The following is a 19,450-nucleotide window of genomic DNA, read 5'->3' as shown; positions in this document are numbered from 1 at the left end:
TTGTGTGGATGATGCTTTCATAAACCAGAGATACAAATCGGGCTTGATGGCATCCATCCGTCCTCGCACGCGGTTTCCTGTGCTTTCAAGCTGCTGAAGCAAGAGTTGAAACACACATGCCATAGAGGCTACACCCCCAGTTGATGTTTGCACTTCCCCCAGCGCCCAGGAGAAAAGAACTGGAATTTCCAAAAGTGGGAAATTCCAGCACTTTCAATTGTTTCCAAGTCAGAACAAAAAGTCCTGAATACCCGAGTCTTCCTCAGAACAGCTGGGTGAGGAAAGCTTCACCTTCAAAATATCAAAGCAGCATTAGGAATAATAACACAATATTATCATAACACTTCAAAACCAGCTGAGGTCAAGAAGCACCGACATGTAGAGACAAAACAGGGAAGCTGGAGAAACTCAGCTGGGTGTTATCCCACTGAAAATTCCCTTGACGCCTTCCTGTAAAACATCTCTTTGTACCAAAATCACCTTTCTCAGGGGAAAACAGCCTGGCTGAAGCTTTTTCATCCTCTCCCATAGAGATTTGGGTTCCTCTGACTCACTGTCATAAGTAGGACCAGGCAGCATCGGGGGGGACTGAACCCAGCCCATGTCTGCAGCAGGCTATGAGTCTCCTGCTCGGTCAGGAACCCACTGCAGATGTTTTGAAGGCAGGATATAATCCTTCATCTTCATCTGCCATCTCTTCCTGCAGCTCAGCACTGCAGCTCTCAGCTTCACAGCAGGGCTGTGAGGCTCTGTTGCACGGCACAGCAACCATAGGAAGCAGTCCCTGCAGCTGGGAATGCTGCTTTCAGGACCCTAGCTCCACTCTCCAAGGATGCTCTGGGGCTCAGGAGACAGCAGGGAAAGGCAGATTTAGGGGAGTGGAGCTCTGCTCCTCCAGAGCAAGGGGAGTGAAACCTGCTCGGCTTTAGTACAGGGCTGCAAAACATAAGTCATCATCCTGCCTCCTCCTTAATGCCAAAACTGCTGTTCCCGGGCTGTGTACAGGGGGTGTATTCCCCACGCACAGACGCAAACACTCCAGTGAGGTTTATGGCTGTACCATGACTGCTACAAGCCCATGACTGGCATTGGAATACAAGCGAGACCAGGCAGCCCCTCGGGGCAATGCTGCTGCCAGGAAGCCCGGCTGATCCCAGCACACCAGTCCCAAGGCCAGGAATTTCCCTGGCACCCCTTGCCAGCTGCTCCTACGATAAGAACAAGATACCAGAGTCACCCTGTTTGGTGTCATGCATCACAGTGAATGCATGTCCTGCTGCCTTCCCATGCTGGAGAGCCAGAGGATTCCATGCCAGGCCCAGAGAAAGGAGATGCTCTGGTTAAAAGCAGCCATGAGGAAGGAAGGGGCACTGGGTAGGGGTGTTGCTTTAGGATTCCAAGAGGAAACTGGGACTGGCAGCACCAAGACAGGCTGTGGACCTTGGGACACAGAGAAGCACAGAGGGGTGGAAGAAACCCAGAAGCAGCACAGTAAAGCGGCAGCCACAAGGTTACATGTGACCCCTCACCTTAGAAAGGATTTAGGGCAGAGTGAGGGTAACGTGCAATGAAAGAAGGAAAGCTGAAGTCTAGGAAGGAGAAAGAATATGTTTGGCCTAAGCCAGGTCTGGGGAAGGCAGAACACTTGTTCTGTTTAGTGCCCAAATCACCATTTGGGCAATTTGTGTTAAGTGACAATAAATTATATATATATAATTCCCCATGTGAGGATCCATGAAACCCTATAGACCTGGAGAGGTCATAGACCCTTCAGAAAAAGCAGCTTCATCCATGTAGCATCCCAGTCTCTAGAGCAAACACACTTCCCAGCACTGCTCTCCAGGAACACCTCTGCTCCATCCTGCTGGCTCCAATCAGCCCAATCCACAGTCAATCGGTGGCAAATCTCATGTCTCGCCTCTGTGATCAACAAGGCAGCAAGTGGTTCAAGGAAAGCAGGGAAAGGAAAGGAGATGACAAACAATGGGCACCAAAAAGAGGAAGAAACAGAAAGGCCGTGAGCAGGGTGAGGGCTGGAGGCAGGTCCGTGCTGGCCACCCATGCTTCATTCAGCCTTCAGGCTGTGAAGCTGCTGCCAAGGTCTGGGATCCACACACCAGGTCCCGGCTGTTGTGCACATTGACCAGCAGTGCTGGGGGCAAGGACTCGCTTCCAGGCAAAGCTAGCGCCAGATTTCACGGGTTGCGACATCCCAAAAACCCCGTGAGCCTGTGTTTGGTGTGCACAGGGTCAGGCCTCTCCCTCTGAGTCAGCTCCAGGGGCCACCGCGGATCCTTTTCACTACCAGACCCTGGGAGGAGCCACATCTGGTGAAGAGACACACGGGATGTTGGTCTTGGTCCTTGGCCCAGTGCTTAAACATCAATGAGACACTTCCATCCCACCCAGAGTGGAGAATCCCGGCCTTGAGCCTTGGGAGCTGGCAGAGGTTTCTTCTTCAGCTCTTCCTCTTCCCAAACCTAAGGAGGAAGAAGCAGCCTTGTCCCTCACATCCACGTGCCGCTCCCTGGGCAGCCTGTCCCCACGGTGAGCTGAGGCTGGGGAAATGGCTGATCTCGCCACACTGTCACCCCTGGAGCCAGCTTTCCAGGATATGATGACCGCTCACCAGCCCTTTCCTCAGGCATTACAACTGAATGAGACATGGCCAGGGGAGAGAGGAAGGGGGGAAAATCTCCTCTGGGACTGTTCCTGACCTTGCAAATTGGGACTCCAAATAATGCACAGCTTAAGGCATGTCAGGAAATCCTCTGAGCGCTCCCGACATATCCATTGTGGGGTTGCACCAAGTCCCACCATACCCCCATCCCCTGCTGAGTGTGGCGAGGCTGTGGAGGAAGGCAGGAGGTGGGGATCTCCTCCTCAGGAGTGGGTGACACTTGTGCCTTGCCTCATATGCCAGAGGCAGAGGGAGAATGAGCTCTGGTTCAGTGGAAGTGTAGCCCCAGCAAGGCAAATGCAGCCCAGCATCCCTGGCAAGCCATGGTGTGACTCCAACCCCTGCGAAGGCAGGGGAGATCGCTCTCCTCCTCCATCCCGCTGCTGACCCCTCACCTGCCCCGCTCCCTTCCCTCTGCCAGGCTGCCTCCCCTGCCCTCCATGCCAGCGCCCTCCCATCCTGCCAGGTTAGTTTGAGTTCCTGATTTGCATAGGCAGCAGATCACAATGTTCTGGAAATCCCCTCCTGCGGCCGGAGCTTCCTCCCCGCTCTCGCAGCGTCACCGTTGCCCTTCTGCTTCCCTCCGCTGCGGAGCACCGGGATGCATCCGACCAGCGCGGCACGAGGAGCAGCCCCCAGCGAAACCCACTGCTGATGCCGAGAGGCACCCATCGGCAGCACCCTGCAGAGCTGAGCCCATGAGCAGCCCCAGGGTGCTCTGCCAAAGTGGCTGCTCCCAACTTGCTCCAGGGCCAGCTCCCTGCCATGGCCACCCGGGACAGCCAGGCCCTGGCTGGCCCCAGCATCCCATTGTGGTTCCAATGTGCTCTGTTCACCCCGCAGCACTGAGGGCAGGTGCATTTATTGGGGCTGCTGGGACACTTCCACTAGGGATGTGCAACACTGGGAATGCACAAGGCTCATCCTGCTCATCCCTGAGTGGTCAACCTGAAGGAAGCTAGACCTGATCTGAAACAAGCCGGAGCGGAGGGCAGAAGAGCTTCATCACCTCCATCTGCAGCTTCTGCTCCTTCTTACCCCATTTCCCACAGCGCGGCCACAAATACAGAAGCAATCAGGGTGCCTTCATGTGAATTAGCCTCTGGTTAAGGTGCTGAACCCATCCTCCATGCCAAAAAATCCCTCTAGTATGTAAAAGTATGTAAAAGTGTCAGCTTTGAACACATCTTCACAGCCAGGCGGGCGTGCTCCTGAATCACGGCTGCTGTCAGGTGAGTTTTCTCCCCAAAAGCACAGTGGGACCGAAGGAATGAGGAACGACCAAAGGTTCCTTTGGGTTTCATAATGAGATTTGTCCTAGCGTTCGGACCAGCCCAAGCGGGTGATCTCAGGTATAAACACAAATTGGAGCTGGCTGGAGGGGAGGAGAGGCACCGGGTGAGAGCACACCATTCACTGACCCCCTCCATGGGTACCGGGGCTGCAGGCAGGTCCCAGACCCCTCTTGCCAAGCACCCATGGTCCTGGCACCCAAATCAGCTGCACTAACACAGCGTGTTTTTCAGGCCTCGCAGTTCGCACCCAGCAAGCATAGACCAAACCTGCTGCCAGGTACAACTCCTGTTGGTGAGGAGCTGCAATCAGCCTCTGCAAAATAGAAACACTTGAATCCTTGGTGTTTATCCCAGCACCAGCTCCAGCCTCGGTTCTGACTATCAGTTGTCTTAATGGATGTTTTCCAAGGACTACCTGCAACCCCAGCATTCCATCACCTCTCCGGCTCCGCCAGCAGAGCCAGTTCTTCCCCACTCCCCTGGGAAGACAGGTCCTGTTCTAATTCCAGAGATAAGAGGAGAATGGAAAGGAAACATGCATGGAACAATAACAATGCCAGTCTAAAGTCACTGGGGAGAAGCACAGTGTGTTTGCAATCCCAGAGAAGCCACTCAGAAACCAAGGTGAGGAGAATGATGTAACCAGGCCTTCCCATTGCCCAAAAGTGAATCACAGCCTCCATGACAGACCCCTCCGCTCCCTCTTTTTGCTGACCAAACCTGACAGGGCTCGGCAGCCCCTGGAACGGCACAGGAGAGCCCTTTAAGCGGCACCTGGCTCCCTATCAAAACCACGCTGAGGCCGTCTGGGACCTCCATCATGGGGAATTCCCCTTCTCCATGCCTAAAAGTAAGCTCAGCTGGGCCGGCCTTCCTGTGCGTTTGGGGATCGCAGCTGGAGAGCGCCTGGCTCAAAGGGCTCCCATGCCCCGAGCCCCTCCGTGACCCGGCCGGGTGAGTACCACGATGCTTTTATCAGGGTGAGCATGGCTAAGGTGGAGCGAGGGGCAGGCAGGCAGCGCTGCAAAGCTGAACTGTGCCACTCTCCCTTCTCTCCTCACAGAAACAGAGCAGGGTTTGGCTATTGTATTGCAAGCTGAGGCATTATCTCATGAACAAGATGCTTTCTGGTTCTGTGGGACTGTGTTTATCTCTGATGCCATGTTTTCTGAGGGTTTACAGGATAGCATCAGGCTGCTGGGGTAGAACAAGCTCTTTGGGGAACAAAAGGGAAGATGTTGCCTGTGTGTGGGGTCCTGCTGTCTCATCCCCAGTTGAGACCTCAGACATAAGCACAGCCAAGGAGCATGTCGGGATCTCAGCACCCTCTGAGCTCTCATAATGCAGCCAGGCTGCCAGGATGACATCCTGGTTGAAGCGCACTCAGGGAAATGATTTTGGGTTATTTTGGTTTTCATTTTTACAACCAAATACATCAAATCACCAAGCAGCAGTGGAACCATCTGAACAGGAATCCCAGGACCGGGAGAGCTGGAAACAGCAGGATCACCAGTGAAGGACACCTCTGCAATCCCACTAGCAGTCACCTAAGGAGGAAATGTCAGGAGTGCAGGCAGAGAGCAAGCAGCATGGCTGCTTAGAAGCTTCCTTTGCTACTGGTTTGTTGCTTTTTGGTTTTTTTTATATATATATATATGCTGACTATATATATATATATATGTAAAAAACACCTTCCTTTTGGCAAAACTAGCACAAGAATCAGCTAGCTATGGACCAGATTCCCAAAGAGCTGTATGAAACCAAGGCGTTCCCTGTGGCTCTTGCTCTATTGTTCATGAACACACACTATCCAAACCAGCAGCGCAGAGCAGGCTCCCCGGCAATAACCGCTCCGGCTGGGGAGGTATTTCCTTGTGTAACATTAACCCAGCCCCAGACGCGATGGGGAATTCTCCCTGCCCAGGGCATGTCTGGTTAAGCCGCAGGAGCACTCAAACCCACCCGGTGCTGAGGTGCAGAGCCTGGCCCTGCCGCAGCACGGCCTCCCCTCCGCACCCCGACCCGGCTGCACCCCACCGGCGGCGCACGGGGGGTTCCCCCACCGGCAGGAAAGCGCCGCGCCGAAACCCTGCCCCGTGCTCAGCCCCGCCATTTTGTGTCTCGATAAGCAGCTGCGTTCGGGCCCGGCGGGGCCCGGCGAGCGGAAAGCCCCGCCTGGGGAGGAGCCAGCCGGGCTCGTTCCGCCGGGCGGGACCACCTCAGCAGACGGCGGCACAACCAAGCCCCCCACTCCATGACAGCACCGCTTCCCCTCCGAGCTCCTGCTTTATATAGCCTCTGCTCCGCGCTGATTGGCTGCCGCGCCTGTCAGTCAGGCTGGGAATTTCCCGGGGGCGGTTCCCACCGTCCCTCCGCTGTCCCCCCGCTTCCTCCGCGCTGGCACCGGAGCGACACCGGGAGCGGTACCGGAGCGGGCCCGCCTCGGGGCGCACAGGCGGGTGAGCTCGGAGCCGTGCGGGGTCTGCTGCCCTTGGGGAGAGGGGTCCTACCCGGGGCACCGGGGTGTTTGCACCGGGTACAGCGAAGGGTGCCCGTGGTGGGGGTTCGGGGCTGCGTGTTGGTTGTATCCGGCTGGTTCCGGGGCTGTCGGTTTCACCGGAGGGGGCCGGAGCTGTGCTGTTCCCCCGGGGGTTTGCGCTGGGTCGGCCCCGGTGCCGCGGGCGGGTCGCGATAGTTGTATCGTGCCTCAGTTTCCCCCCTCACCAGGGCACGGGCTGCCGGCTCCCGTCGCCGCTCCCCAAGGGGCGGGCTGGGGCTGTGGGAGCCTGGGGTCACTGCGGTGGGGAGGTGCTGGGGAGGGGTATCCCCGCCTGTCCCCTCCCGGTCCGGGCGGCGCTGGCCCCCCGGTACTCCGGGACCGAACCCCCCCGGTCGCCTCTGCCCTCGTTCAGCCTTGCACAACCCCGGCCTTCCCCCGGGCCTGCGCATCTGCCTTGGGACCGCTTCTGGGTGTGCGGTCCCCGCGGCAGGGACACGGAGCTCCTGTTTTCCTTCCGCTTTGAGTTTTGTTTCCCCATCCTGCCGCTGCTCCAGCGGGGCGTATTCATAGGGGATGCGGATCCAGAGCCTGGAATAGCCACAGTGGGGATGGCATCATCCCAGCCCACCTCCCCTTCTCCTTTGGTGCACAGCTTGCTCCCCATCTCCTTCTCCCTCAATTCCAGGCTAAGGCCTGTTCTGAGGGCAGAGGGGAAAAAGGATGCTGATTGTCAGCCCTGCTTTTGGGTGAGAACAGCTCCCGATAGGACTTGTTGGGGACCTGCAGCCTCCCGGAGATCTGGCTGTCCCATTCCTCTGTGCCCCTGGGCACAGGTTACTCCCTGTATCAGAGGCAGATACAACCTTTCCCCTTCAGCTTGTTATTTCCAGCTGGTTGGGTGAGTAAGAGCTGTTCTGCTGCCACAAGCTTTTATGGAGGGCACATTTCATTGAGAGTGCTGGCAAAGGAGCCAGGAGTCTGGACTTTGGGTGCAGGGTGAGTTCTGGAGACAGGAAGGCTCCAGCCTGGCATGTCCTTGTAAGCTGTCTCTATGGTGAGGTGAATTAAGCAAGAAGAGGAGAGGCTCTTTACAGCCTTTGGCACCATTCCTGGCTCTGCAAGAAAGCCCACGATGCCCTTTCGACCTGACCTACGCCAAACAGCTCTATTTAGCACGGGGCCGTGGGTCGTGGCTTGCCAGCAGCTGGTACAGAACACTTGTGGGTGTAGGAAGCTGAACCATCAACTCTTGTGGCATTGCAGGTTTCGTTTTAAAGCACCGGTGAGAGTTTGGTTTTGGGCGACAGAGGTAGGTTTGCTGGTGGAGCTTTGTGGTGCCGCTGTCTGCTGCTGCTTGTGGCTGGTGTGCACCAGGTTGGGCAGGAGTAGCCGGGGTTGTGTTAGAGCTGCAAGGAAAGGGGTGGCTGTTGCCTTGCTCTGCTTTTGGGTGCTGTGATGAGCAGCCGTGGTGCAGGGGGAAGAAGCAGAACAGGCAGCATGAAGCGAGATGAAACACCATAAACCACCAGTGTGTTGCCCAGGGGAGCACCACCACCAAGGCTGGCTGCCTGTCCTGCCAGCACTGGAGTTTGGACCCGTGATGAGGAGTGCTGCATTTATGTGTGGTTACCAGTGTTTATAAACCTGACTCCGAACAGGGAAATGCTCTATTTCCCTTGTGAGCAGCCTCATCGGCAGCAGGTTGTTCTGTGAAGCCTCTGCAGGAGGTGGTTTTTTTCAGACAGGGGTGGGATTTGTGGCTGGAGGACATCTGTAACATCTGCTGCATTTCACATGGGGCTCTTGCCTTCCCACCCTCTGCAGCTAGCCAGGCTGGGAAGAAGTGTGCTTCAAAACCTTTCCCTTTGAGACCTGAGTCTTGCAGTGCCTGCTTTCCTCTTCTTTTATTACTCCCAGCCTAGCAGACTGCAGTGCCCAGAAGGTCTCCTCATTATTGCTTCTTCCTAAAACCAGCTCTGCTTTTGCTTCCCTGAAAACGAGACCAGTCCAGCAGCCCAGGAATGGTTGTTCCTGGTCTGGGGAGTTGCTGGAGCTCTGGAGAGGAAAAGAAACTAGGCTGAGTGCTGTGGCATTCTGCCACATTCCAGCAAAGTGATCGATCAGAAAATATCCCTCCATGGTGTCTGAGTGGCTTTTGCTTTTCCTCTGAGGAAGAGGGATGTGGGGACCCAGCAGCCCCAGTCATGGGAAAACGATGCTGGCAGCCCGCAGGGATTTGCTTTCACTTCACTTCACGAAGTGAAGTCTGGCTGGGACAGACTTCCTGGGAATGTTGCACACTGGGGTAAGGAAAACCCCGTTCTTCAGGCTGGGCTGAGCCCCCACCATGGATCATGGGATGGGAATTGCTGTGCTGCCAAGCCTGTGGCTTCAGAGGCTGGTCCGCACCCCGGCGCTCACCGCTGTAAGCAAACCTCCAGCAGAGCCAGCGCATTCGCTGTGCAGGATTCACATCCTCTGCCTTTGTACCTTCAGCTGTTGGTCATTTTAAAGCAGGAATCATTTCCTTCTGCTGGTTCTATATATGGTTGGTGTGATGGTTGCGATGCTGGTGGCCGTGATGGTGATGCACATCTTCCTGGGTGTCAGTGGGGAACAGCCTGGCCGTGGCAGCACGGTTCCAGCTCGCTCCCAAGCCACAGCACAGCTATTTAAGTATCCTTCTGCTTTCATCTTCGCCTGGGAATCTCCCCTGCCCACTTGCTCTTTCATTCTCTCCTTCTGCTGAGTTGTCATAAGAATTTACTACCTCCAGGTCTCAGTGCCCTGCCTGCAACCAGCAACCGTGGTGTCTGGCAGCCTCTGCCAGTGGCTGGGCATGGAGCACGTGAGCTATAGCCGTGGTCCGTGGCTGGTCCTCAACCCCCTGAGCTGTGGAATACCATCACGTTAGCCTAGAGGCTGTTGTCTGGCAAAAAGAGGTGTTTTTTGGTGGTTTGGTGAGTTCTTCTGGAGTTTATGGCAGTTGTGATTTCTCTGTGTTTCTAACCATCGTTAGGTGCTGGTCTGTAGTTGTCTCTCCCCTCCTCTGGTGTTTTTATTGGAACATGAGATTTTTCACTGCAAATTTCACCTCTCAGAACTCTTAAGGAAAGACTAAACCAGGACTGGGAACAGTGACCTGGTCCAAGGTCCTGTCCCCAAGGTGACAGCTCAGTCCCAGCAGCTCCTTGCAGGAATGAGGCTGTTCCTTGATCCTGGGCAACCCCTCCTTGACTCCAGCAATGACACTGCAGAAACCCTTCCCTCTTGCTGAGTCTTGTTTGCTGGTGAATTCATGGCTGGTCTGTGCTTCTGTCAGCTGGAGCTAGTGCAGTTCCTCTCCCTGGCTGCTGTTGGAAGACAGCTCCCAAGGCCTCTCTGCTGTTATCTCCCTGTTGGGGTAGAAAAGTCCTTAATAAAACCTTGAGAATTGGGAATAGCAGAGCTTTTGGTGGCTCCATCCAGCTGGAAGGAGAGAGCTCTGCTGGTCAGCAAGGTGGTTGATGCAGCAGACCTGGGTTTGAGTGGCAGGGGACCTTCCACGTGTGCTGTGAGCAAGGCAGAAAACCTCCCAGTTTGGGGTCTGGGGTGCAAGAAAATGGGGAGCTGGTATTTCAGGATCCCACGTGAGAGGGCATCTGTTCCCACCTTCCCTGACCCACGCTTGGGTTCATCTCAGTGGAGGACAAGTATGTCCCACAGGATGCTCACTGCAGGATCGCTTTGCTGACCAGCTCCTCCCAGAGCCCCACATTTGGGATGTGGAGCAGCATGTGGTGACCAGTCACCAGTGAGAAGCAGGCTTAGGTTCCCAGCCTGCCTGTGACACTGTCCCCATCCAGGGGCCAGGCAGGGAGTGTGGCCAGGTTGGACACAGGGGCTTGGAGCAACCTGCTCTAGTGGAAGGTGCCCCTGCCCGTGCAGGGGTTGGAACTGGATGAGCTTTAATGTCCCTTCAACCCATTCTGTGATTTCCCTGCAGTGGAGGTGCCATCACGTCCCTGGGCCACGTGTGTGCCACCACGCTGGGCTCCATCCTGCCCACTGGTAGGTCCCCATCCCATGGTGGGAGGCTGAGGGGGATTTTGTACCGGCTGTGACGATGCTGCCCACACCGGGACCCCCAGCATAGGAACTGCTTCTGCAGCTTCCTGTCAGCTGCTGTGGGCTCCAGAAATAGCCCCTGCTCAGCCCGTGCTGCAGCTGGGCAGCTGCTGGGATGGGGCTGCAGCTCCCCATGGGGACCACAGGCAATGGGGGGCTTGGCAGCACCCACAGAGCAGGAGGATGGTGAGACCCACCAACAGATGCATGTCCCCAAAACAGGCTGCTGCGAGGCCACGTGTAATTACGTGCTGCCGAGGCGGGTGTTAATTGTTGCTCCACTTGAGGATGCTGCCAGGTAACAGTTGTCATCTGGAAAGTCCCTGCAGCTCCCTGGCAGGTCACCTAAACCAGTGATCAGCCCGGATGGCTCCTGGCATGAGCATTAGTCTGATGGTGAGATAGTTTAGAGTATGGGCTAACCCCCTTTCCCCTTTCTCAATGCTCCTCCTCAACCCTCTCCTGCTATAAGCACCTTGGCTGGTGGAAGAGCGCTTGGGGGTGCCCATGGGTGCTCCAAGCAGCACCCCAGCTCCATGTGGCATCACCCCCAGGGCTGTCTCGGCTGCTGCGCTGCTCCACTTTATAACAAGGGAGATAATTCACAGCTTATCACCCCCAGGAGATGGGCGAGGCCTGGAGCCAGGGTTCTGCCCAGACCTTGGTGATGGGGAGGCCTTAGGACACCCACAAACACAAGGAATTAAAAGGGCAGGTAGCACGCCGTGTGCAGGTTTTTTCTCTCCTTATACTTTGCTCCCGGTGTGGCTGTTCCCTGTGCTGGATCTGGGAAGCTGTGCTGTTGGCAGCTGGTTTTCCTGGCTGATCCAGGGAACAGAGCAGGTCCCTGCCTGGGACCCTCTTGGTGCTGCCCAAACCACCCGCCAGCTGCATTTAGGGCTTTTGCAGACACTGCCCCTCCACAAACAGCCCCCCAAAAATACCCTGTGGTGAGCAGGATGCCCTGGTGATAGTGCCTAGCTCCGTGGTGGTGCGGATGGATGCTCCAGGGCTGGGTCTCCATCCCTCCTGGGATGCAGCAGCCTATACTGTGACCTCCTCTGGGGCTCCCAAACCCCATGGGGGTGTGAGCCAGCCCCGAGCGTGGCTGCTGGTGATGCCTCCTCGCATGACACTTCTCATGGCTGTGAGTCACCCCAGCACGTTCACCCTGAGCAGGGCTGGAGGGGAAGTGCCTTCACCTGGGACACTTCTCTGCTGGTCAGCAGTAAGGCACTTCCATGGCACCCCAGAACCCCACAGGGTTGGGACCAGGGGACCACGGTGCTGTCTGGAGCCAGGGGAAGGTGACACCGTGCTCCGTTGCCTTGCAGGGATGCCCGGCTCGGAGGTAGGTGACTGAATGGCGGGCATGGAAGGGAGAGGACCCTACCGCATCTACGACCCTGGCGGGGGCTCGGAGGACCATGGAGCCGCAGCCTTTGAGCGGCTGGTGGAGGAGAACACCCGGCTGAAGGAGAAGATGCAGGGGATCAAGTCTATCGGTAACTGCTGCGTGGCTGGGGATGGGGTTTGCCTTTGGGGCAGCTCAGCCTGTGCCCACTGAGCCTGGGGGTTCCTTGCTCAGTGTAGGAAGCTAGAAGAAGCTTTGGGTCTTGGCACTGGGGCAGCAGTAAAGCTGTGCCAATCCTTAGGGATCAAGCAGGATGTCTGGGCTTTTTCATACAGAGGGAACAAGGCTTTTGCTGGTCTTCTGGGGTGCTTTATGGTGGGGAAAAAGGCAAGTGATGGAGCAAGGTCAGCTCCTTGCAGCCCTGTGGTGGCAGGTTTCAGATGCTGGGATCTGTTCTGCTTTTGCTGTAAGCCCCCTCCTCCTGTGACCCCCCTCAGGTCAGGTGCTTTTCCCTGCTGCTGCTCGAAGACCCCCGCGTTGGGTGCTTGGTGCAGGGACGTGCTGGCATTGAAACACTCCAGCCGAGTCGTGCCCCCCCCTTTCTCCTTCTTGGCCGCCTTCCCCCACTCGCCCCTGGTTTTGCTTTTGGTCTCGTGACCCAGCTTCTGCTTTTAAGTCCCACTTCTGCAGCCGAATTTCCACCTGCCTCATGATTCCCATCATGTCACCATGGTCCTACCTGGGACTGGGACCCACTGGTGTGGAGAGGATTGCACTGCTGGTGCCAGACCCCAAAGCGGGCAGGCTGGACTCCCTAGGTCCACCACTTAGGCTTAAATTTGTCTCTTTTGGGAAGCAGAGGAGACCTCTGAGAGATGCAGTGCTGCCCTCCTGCCTCCTATAACCTCCTCTGTGTGTCAGCGTGGGGGACTCCACAGCCAGTGAGCCACTGAGCTTTGCCATTGAATTTGGCCAGCATAAATTGGTTTTGGATGATGAAGGCGCTTCACCAAAGCAGGGGGCTTCTTGGTGTTGGTGGATGCTGCATGGCAAGCAATCAGGGAAGGCAGGTGAGCATCCTTCTGTTGCCCACAACAGGAGAGCTGCTGGAGGAGTCCCAGATGGAGGCATCCAAGCTGAGGCAGAAGGCAGAGGACCTCGTGAAGGACAACAAAATGCTGATAGCATCATCTTCCTTGGAGGAGCTGGTGGAAACTGGAGGTAGGAGGCACAAGGGGAGGAGTAACCTGCTGGCTCAGGATCCTGAATGCAGGGGAATGGAGAGGGTATGAAGAAGGCTTTCATGACTGGGGTGGAAACCATCCATGTGGTGTGTGCTCTCCGCATCCCTGCGCCAGGCAGGGAGAGGCGCTGCTGTCCAAAAGGCTCATGGCTACATCCTCTCCCCTCTCCGCAGCCATCGGCCCTGATCCCAGCTCCACACAGGCTGTCCCAGGCAGTGCCCAGCCAGATGTGGAAGCACGGAAATCTTCCCCAAATGTGAGTGTGGTGAATGTGAGAGCTGGTGCTGGTGTGGCCAGAGGGAAAGGCTCCCATCTAGTTAAAGCAAAAGGAGGCAGCCTTTAGCCTCTAGAAAGGAGGAGTTGGCTTCCCTGCTGTGCTCCCCCTGCCTCCGTGTGGTGGGCATCCTGGGTTGCCCGTTCCATAGGGAGACCTGACCTGGCTGCCTCCCCTTGCAGGGATCCTCTTCAGACTTCGAGATCGTCCCTGTGGAAGCACAGGGGTTTCCCCAGGAGAGCAGGAGAGCGGTGAGTGGCCCTGGTGCCTGTGGGATTTGGTGGGAGGCAGCTGAGAGAGCTGGGGCTGGTTCAGCATGAAGATGCGAAGGCTCCGGGGAGATCTTGGAGCAGCTCCCAGTGCCTAAAGGAGCTACAGGAAGCCTGTAGAAGGACTTTTTACAGGGGCAGGTAGGGACAGGGCAAGGGGGAATGGCTTTGAACTGACAGAGGGGAGATTGGGATTAGACGTGAGGAATAAATGTGCCGCTCGCCTCGCCAAGGCAGGGAGAGGAGGCAATGTACAGGCTGCTCTCCAAGGGCAAGGGCTCCTGGGTGCCTAGGCCAGGCTGCCTGGGCATGGGGCCAGCAAAGCAGCGCCAGCCAGGCGGGGACACCCATCTCCAGATGCCCCATGGCAGTTAGAGAAAGGGTTGTGATGACCCAAAGAGCTGTCAGCAGTGCTCTGACACCCGCTTCCCGGCGCCTGCACCGGGTGGGAGGACCAGGTCACCCAGCCCCATCATTGCTGGCATGGTCTGCCCAGCCAAGGCATGTCCATGTGCTCCATTTGGGGCCATCTGAATGTCCCCCTGGCTGGCACTGACCTGCCCTGTCCTGCTCTGGCTTTTTGTGTGTGCTGGAAGGGATGGGGAGCCCAAGGGGGATGAACGTCAGCTTGTACTGCACAGTGCCTGTAAGGGGACATGCTCTTGTTGCACATCCCTGTTTGCATTGGCCAGAGGGGCTCCAGGGCAGCTTGAGTCCATTCACACAAGTTTTCAGCATACCGAGGGCTACTGCAGTGTGTTGGTGCTGGCCCAGCTCCCTGCCAGAGCCCTGGGTGGGAGATGAGGCTGATCTGCCCAAGAGGGAACTCTGCAATGCTCCTTGAATTGATCTTGGATATAAGGAAAAATATCTTCACAGAGAGGGTGCTCAGGCATTGGAACAGGCTGCCCAGGAAAGTGGTGGAATCACCATCCCTGGAAGTGTTCAAAAGCCGTGTAGATGAGGACCTCGGTGATGTGCTTTAGTGGTGGTCTTGGCAGTGCTGGGGAACGGTTGGACTTGATCTTAAAGGTCTTTTCCCAACCAGTTGGTTCTGTGATTCTATGATCTTATGGTGCTTCATCCCATCCCCAGGACTTGGAGCAGGCACCGAATGAGGATGCCAACCTGCTGCCCCAGCTGCAGCAGCTGGAGAGCACGCTGAGCGGCTGTGCCAAGGAGGCCAGCAAGGACCAGGTCTTCATGCGCATGGGCTACATGGCCTCTGAGCTCAAGCGCCTGGCCTCCAAGGTGCACAAGAACGAGCAGAGAACATCCTTCCTGCAGGTGAGTGAGGGCTGGATGGGCTCTTCATGGGGGGGGTCCTCTTTGGGGGTTGTTTTTCTAACCACCAAGCCCCCTCCTGTCCACACTGAGGTGGAAACCCACCTCCGTGCTTGGTGTGTGGCCAGGCAGGCTCCTGGGGCTGGCCAAGGTCCTCATGCTGCTGGTGTTCACCCCCCAGACGCTGTGTGAGACGCTGCACAGTGAGAACAAGGAGCTGCGAACCAAGCTGGAGCGGGACCTGGAGCAGAGAAACCAGGCGCTGGAGAAGCTGAGGTGAGGGTGGGAGGTGAGGAAGGGGACAGGGTTGCTTTGGGTGCTTCTTCCCACTGACCCATCTCTCCGTGCCCACAGGTGTGAGAACCAGGAGCTCCGGAGGATGGTGACACTGGGCAACCAGGATGGTGGGAAGAGGGAAGCTGCGGAGCAGCAGCAGGTGAGGAGACAGCATCGCCCTCAGGGAGGGCAGGGAAGGAGGCGAGGAGCCCGCTGACACATCAGCAAAGGTAGCCTCATTCTGATGGAGCTCCCAGTCTGTCCCAGTATGACCAGCAGGACTTCTCAGGGTCTCAAGGGGATGGGGAAGGTGGTGGGAGGGAACTGGCTTGAGTTTAGCTGGCCTTGGGCACAGCCTCCACAAAAGCCCTGAGGGTGCCCCCGTGCGCGTCCAGCAGAGCGGGGCCACGGTGGAGAAGGCACCGGGCAGAGGAGAGATGGAGGCCAAGGAGAAGAAGGTGAAGATCCTGGAGCACCAGCGCAGGGAGGTGAGGAGCAGGGAGCGGGGCAGTGCTGGGACAGCACCCGGGGCAGGGAAGCACTGCTGGAGCTGGGATCTCCATCCAGCACCTCCTCGAGGTGCTTTTGCAATGGGGGGCAGTATGGGGACCATGGCTGGCTCGACGCAGGGGTTGGGCTCCTGTTCAGCCATCCCTCTCTCCCTGCAGCTGCTGGAGGTGAACAAGCAATGGGATCAGCACTTCCGAGCCATGAAGCAGAAGTACGAGCAGAAGGTAGGGCTGGGTGCTTGGGGGCACATCTCTGCTGGGCGCTGGCTGCGGGGGCATGGAGGAGAACGGATACAGGGGAAGGTTTTGGGGCTGTCTGCGCCTCCTTCTCCCCCAGTGTGGCTCCTCCAGGCGGGCCAACATTCCTGCTCCCTGTCGGCAGGTCACGGACCTGCACCAGGAGCTGGCCGAGGCCCGCAGGGCACTGGCTGAGCTGGAATCGGAGCAGGAGCAAAAGCAACGGGATTTTGACCGCAAGCTGCTGCTGGCCAAGTCCCGGATCGAAACGGAGGAGGTGAGTCCCTCGGGAAGGGTGGCAGGGAGCTGCTGGCGCTATGGCCCTGGCTCATCTCCCCGCTGGGTCCTGCAGGCAGAGAAGGAGAGGCTGTCCATGGAGGTGAGGGACCTGCAGCAGAGGATGCGGTTCCTGCAGGAGCAGCTGGCTCCGGTCACCCGGCAGCGGGAATACCAGGAAAAGGAGATCCAGAGGCTGAATAAGGTGGGGGCCAGGCCGCAACCCTTTGCTGCAAATAGTGTCTTTTATGTTCTTCAGCCTCTTCTCCTCTCTCAAATTCCAAACTGACCCTGATCAACCCCCTCCTGCCCAGCTCCTTCCCCAGGCAGGGGCTTGTGTCGGATGATGCCCGCCACATCGCTCCAGGCTCCCAGGAAAGGGGATGTGGGGGGGTCTGTAGTCCTCTTGCTCAGTTCTACCCACTTCCCACGTGTTCATGGTCCTCCAGAGATGTCATGGGCACAGTGCTTTACTCTGAGCCCCTGTTCCTGCTTTTCCTCTTCCTTTCTAGGCGCTAGAGGAGGCCCTGAATGTCCAGGCCTCTCCACCACCCATCTTTGCCAGTGCCATGGAGACAGCAGGGAAGGTGCCATCGCAGGAGCTGCTGACCCAGAACGAGCTGCTCAAGCAGCAGGTAGGGAAGGACATGGAGTCACTGGAGGCAGGGAGGGAGCTTCAGGTCCTGGATCTCTGTGGCAAAGAACCCGGTGTGACCAGGAGCAGCCTGGTGGGTGTCAGTGCTGCGGTGTTGGATTGGGGGACCGAGCTCAGCATCCTCCAGGCCTTCAGCTGGGAGGACCACAGCCATTGTGCCAACCCATCGTCTGGGGCTTGGTGTAGCTGGTTGGGGCACAGAGTGACAGGGGTGCTTGTGGGAGGTGTCTGCCCTCAGCAGATGCACCCACATCCCTTCCTCCTGCCAGGTGAAAATCTTCGAGGAGGACTTCCAGCGGGAGCGGAGTGACAGGGAGAGGATGAACGAGGAGAAGGAAGAGCTGAAGCAGCAGCTGGAAAAGCTGCAGAAGCAGTTGGTCCTCTCCAACAACCAGGTGAGCAGTGCTGGGTGCCACTAGGAGCTCTGTGTCCAACCTGGATGTGGCCCCAGCGTCACAGCCCCCATACCAATCTCAGAGCAGGGTCTAAGGGGTAGTTTTGCTGCTGCTTGTCCCTGTCAGAGCATCTTACTTGTCTCTTCCTTCTGCCTCTCTCCTGGGGATCTGGGACACACACACACACCTTTCTGCAATGCATTACAGCAACCCTTGCCCCACAGACATATGGGGTGGCAGGGTGGGCTCTGCACTAACCCCACCTTGCTCTCAGCTGCGAGCTTCCAAAGATGACTGCCAGAGGGAAAAGGAGGAGAAGGAGAAGCTGAAGAAGCTGCTGAAACAGCACAAACAGGTGGGGATGGGGAGAAACCCTTCTAGAGCAAGGGGCTGGGGGCTTCAGGCCTGTCCCAGCCTCTTATGTATGTTAGAGGGGCAGCTCCAAGTCTGGTGATGGTGGTGGGCTACCCTTGGGCATCTCCCCACCATCTCCCCTTGGTTCTTCACAGGCGTCTGGAGAGAGGCTGCACCCCGAGCCGCTGCAGGGGCCGCTGGGCCCTTCCTGCCCCGTGTACCCGTATCAGTACAGCCCCCCCGTGGCTCACCCCATGTACCATGGCTTCGACGAGTGGCAGCAGATCCGGTACCCGCTGGCAGTGCCGGGAGAGCACACGGCGGGACAGAACTTCCACCACTTCTCCCCAGTGAGTGTCTGCCTGTGCCAGCACAGAGGGGAGCAGAGGGTCCTCTGCGAGCGGGTCCGGGGCTCACTGCTGAGCGAGCAGCTCCTCCAGAGCCATAAAGTCACTGAGCACACGTGTCCTGTTGGCACATGAATGCTCAGCCCTCTTCCTCCTCCTCCTCATGCGCCAGCAATTGGACAGAGTGCAGCCTCCTGATTCACATCCCTGGTAACTGACTGCTCCTGTTCCATCTCCTCCTGCAGCCCGAGTACCCCTGGCACCCGCCCTGTGCCATGGCTCGCAGCCAGAACGCCCAAGCAGTGGCTGGGGTGAAACAGATCCCCAAGGACTTGGGTAAGGCTCAGAACCTGTCCTTCACTCTGGGACCATGGGTGGTTGGCTCAACACTTAGTGGGGGAGGGATGGGGGGACAGCTTGCCAGGTAATGGCCATTTCCACACCTCCGTTCAGCTGAGGGGCTGATTCTGACATGGGGTTGGTCCCTGCTGCATCCCCCCAACCATCCCTGCAGCATCTGAATCATAGAATCACAGAATGGTTTGGGTTGGAAAGGACCTTAAGATCACCTAATTCCAAGCCCCCCGCCATGGTCAGGGATGCCTCCCACTAGACCCTGTCACCCAAGGCTCTGTCAGCCTGGCCTTGAACACTGCCAGGGATGGAGCATTTACCACTGAAGACAGGCATGAGCCTGAGCCCTCGCAAGCCCGCAGGGTATGGCAATCAATACTTGGGATAATGACTATTCCATGGCTGGCATCTGTCCCATGGGGCTCATCTGGGCATGCAGAGCCACGCTCACCCCTTCCCACCCCTCTCTTGTGTTTCAGAACAGGCAGGTCCCAGACTGCCCTAATGCCAAGGACCGGCTGCGCTGTGCTACCAGCAGAAGAGGAGTAGGGTGTGTGTGTGTGCCCGTGTGTATGTATCTAGGAGCTTCCTCCAGCTGCCTCTCCCTGTGCGTGGACACGCGGTGGACGTGCGGTGCATCCCCGCCAGGAGAGCGTGAAGGAGGGACCGGCGGTGCCAGCGCGGTGGGGTCAGTGCCCTGCGGCCATCCCCTTCCCCACGAGGCGTCAGGCCTGGCAGCGCTGTAGCCCTGAGCCAGGTCTTCAGGGAAGAGGAGCCGGCGTTTCCCAGGAGCTGCCCTGGGCCGGGGGCTTTGGTCCGGCCCCTGGAGGAGCGGGTGCCAGCAGGGATGCTCCCGGCGGTGGGAGAGCCCACGCTCGCAGGCGGGTGCCTGCCACAGCCATGGCCCCGCTGGAGGGTGGTTGGTGTCTTTGTATTTATTTAAGGACTGAAGTGTAGCTGAGTCTCTCTGGTTTTATCCCAAAAGCTGCTTCCCCTGCGGCAGCGTCAGTGGGGGCACCGGGAGTGATGCCAGGGCTCAG

At 57.6% G+C, this 19,450-nt stretch overlaps 1 protein-coding gene across 5 annotated transcripts; it reads left to right on the top strand.

Moving 5' to 3' along the window:
- Positions 1–4,851: 4,851 nt before the first annotated feature.
- Positions 4,852–19,366, top strand: TNIP1 (TNFAIP3 interacting protein 1). Of its 5 annotated transcripts, none has more exons than XM_030503562.1 (18): positions 4,852–4,929; positions 11,917–12,087; positions 13,035–13,157; positions 13,354–13,436; positions 13,637–13,705; positions 14,819–15,010; positions 15,189–15,283; positions 15,362–15,443; positions 15,679–15,771; positions 15,952–16,017; positions 16,175–16,306; positions 16,382–16,510; positions 16,818–16,940; positions 17,230–17,355; positions 17,630–17,710; positions 17,865–18,059; positions 18,302–18,392; positions 18,890–19,366. In XM_030503562.1, the coding sequence occupies exons 2-18, from the start codon at positions 11,946–11,948 to the stop codon at positions 18,913–18,915; spliced, it is 1,848 nt and encodes a 615-aa protein (XP_030359422.1). In that variant the 5' UTR covers positions 4,852–4,929; positions 11,917–11,945; the 3' UTR covers positions 18,916–19,366. The 5 variants fall into 5 exon arrangements, with proteins under 5 accessions (XP_030359422.1, XP_030359425.1, XP_030359426.1 ...); XM_030503565.1 differs by having other exon boundaries at positions 4,857–4,929; positions 15,682–15,771; XM_030503561.2 differs by lacking the exon at positions 4,852–4,929 and adding an exon at positions 6,316–6,434.
- Positions 19,367–19,450: the final 84 nt, after the last annotated feature.

Source organism: Strigops habroptila, chromosome 12 (genome assembly GCF_004027225.2).
Source record: "Strigops habroptila isolate Jane chromosome 12, bStrHab1.2.pri, whole genome shotgun sequence".
In the NCBI taxonomy this organism is placed as follows: Eukaryota; Metazoa; Chordata; class Aves; order Psittaciformes; family Psittacidae; genus Strigops; species Strigops habroptila.
The sequence above is the reverse complement of the archived record's forward strand: the minus strand, read 5'-3'. Positions and strand labels throughout refer to the sequence as shown.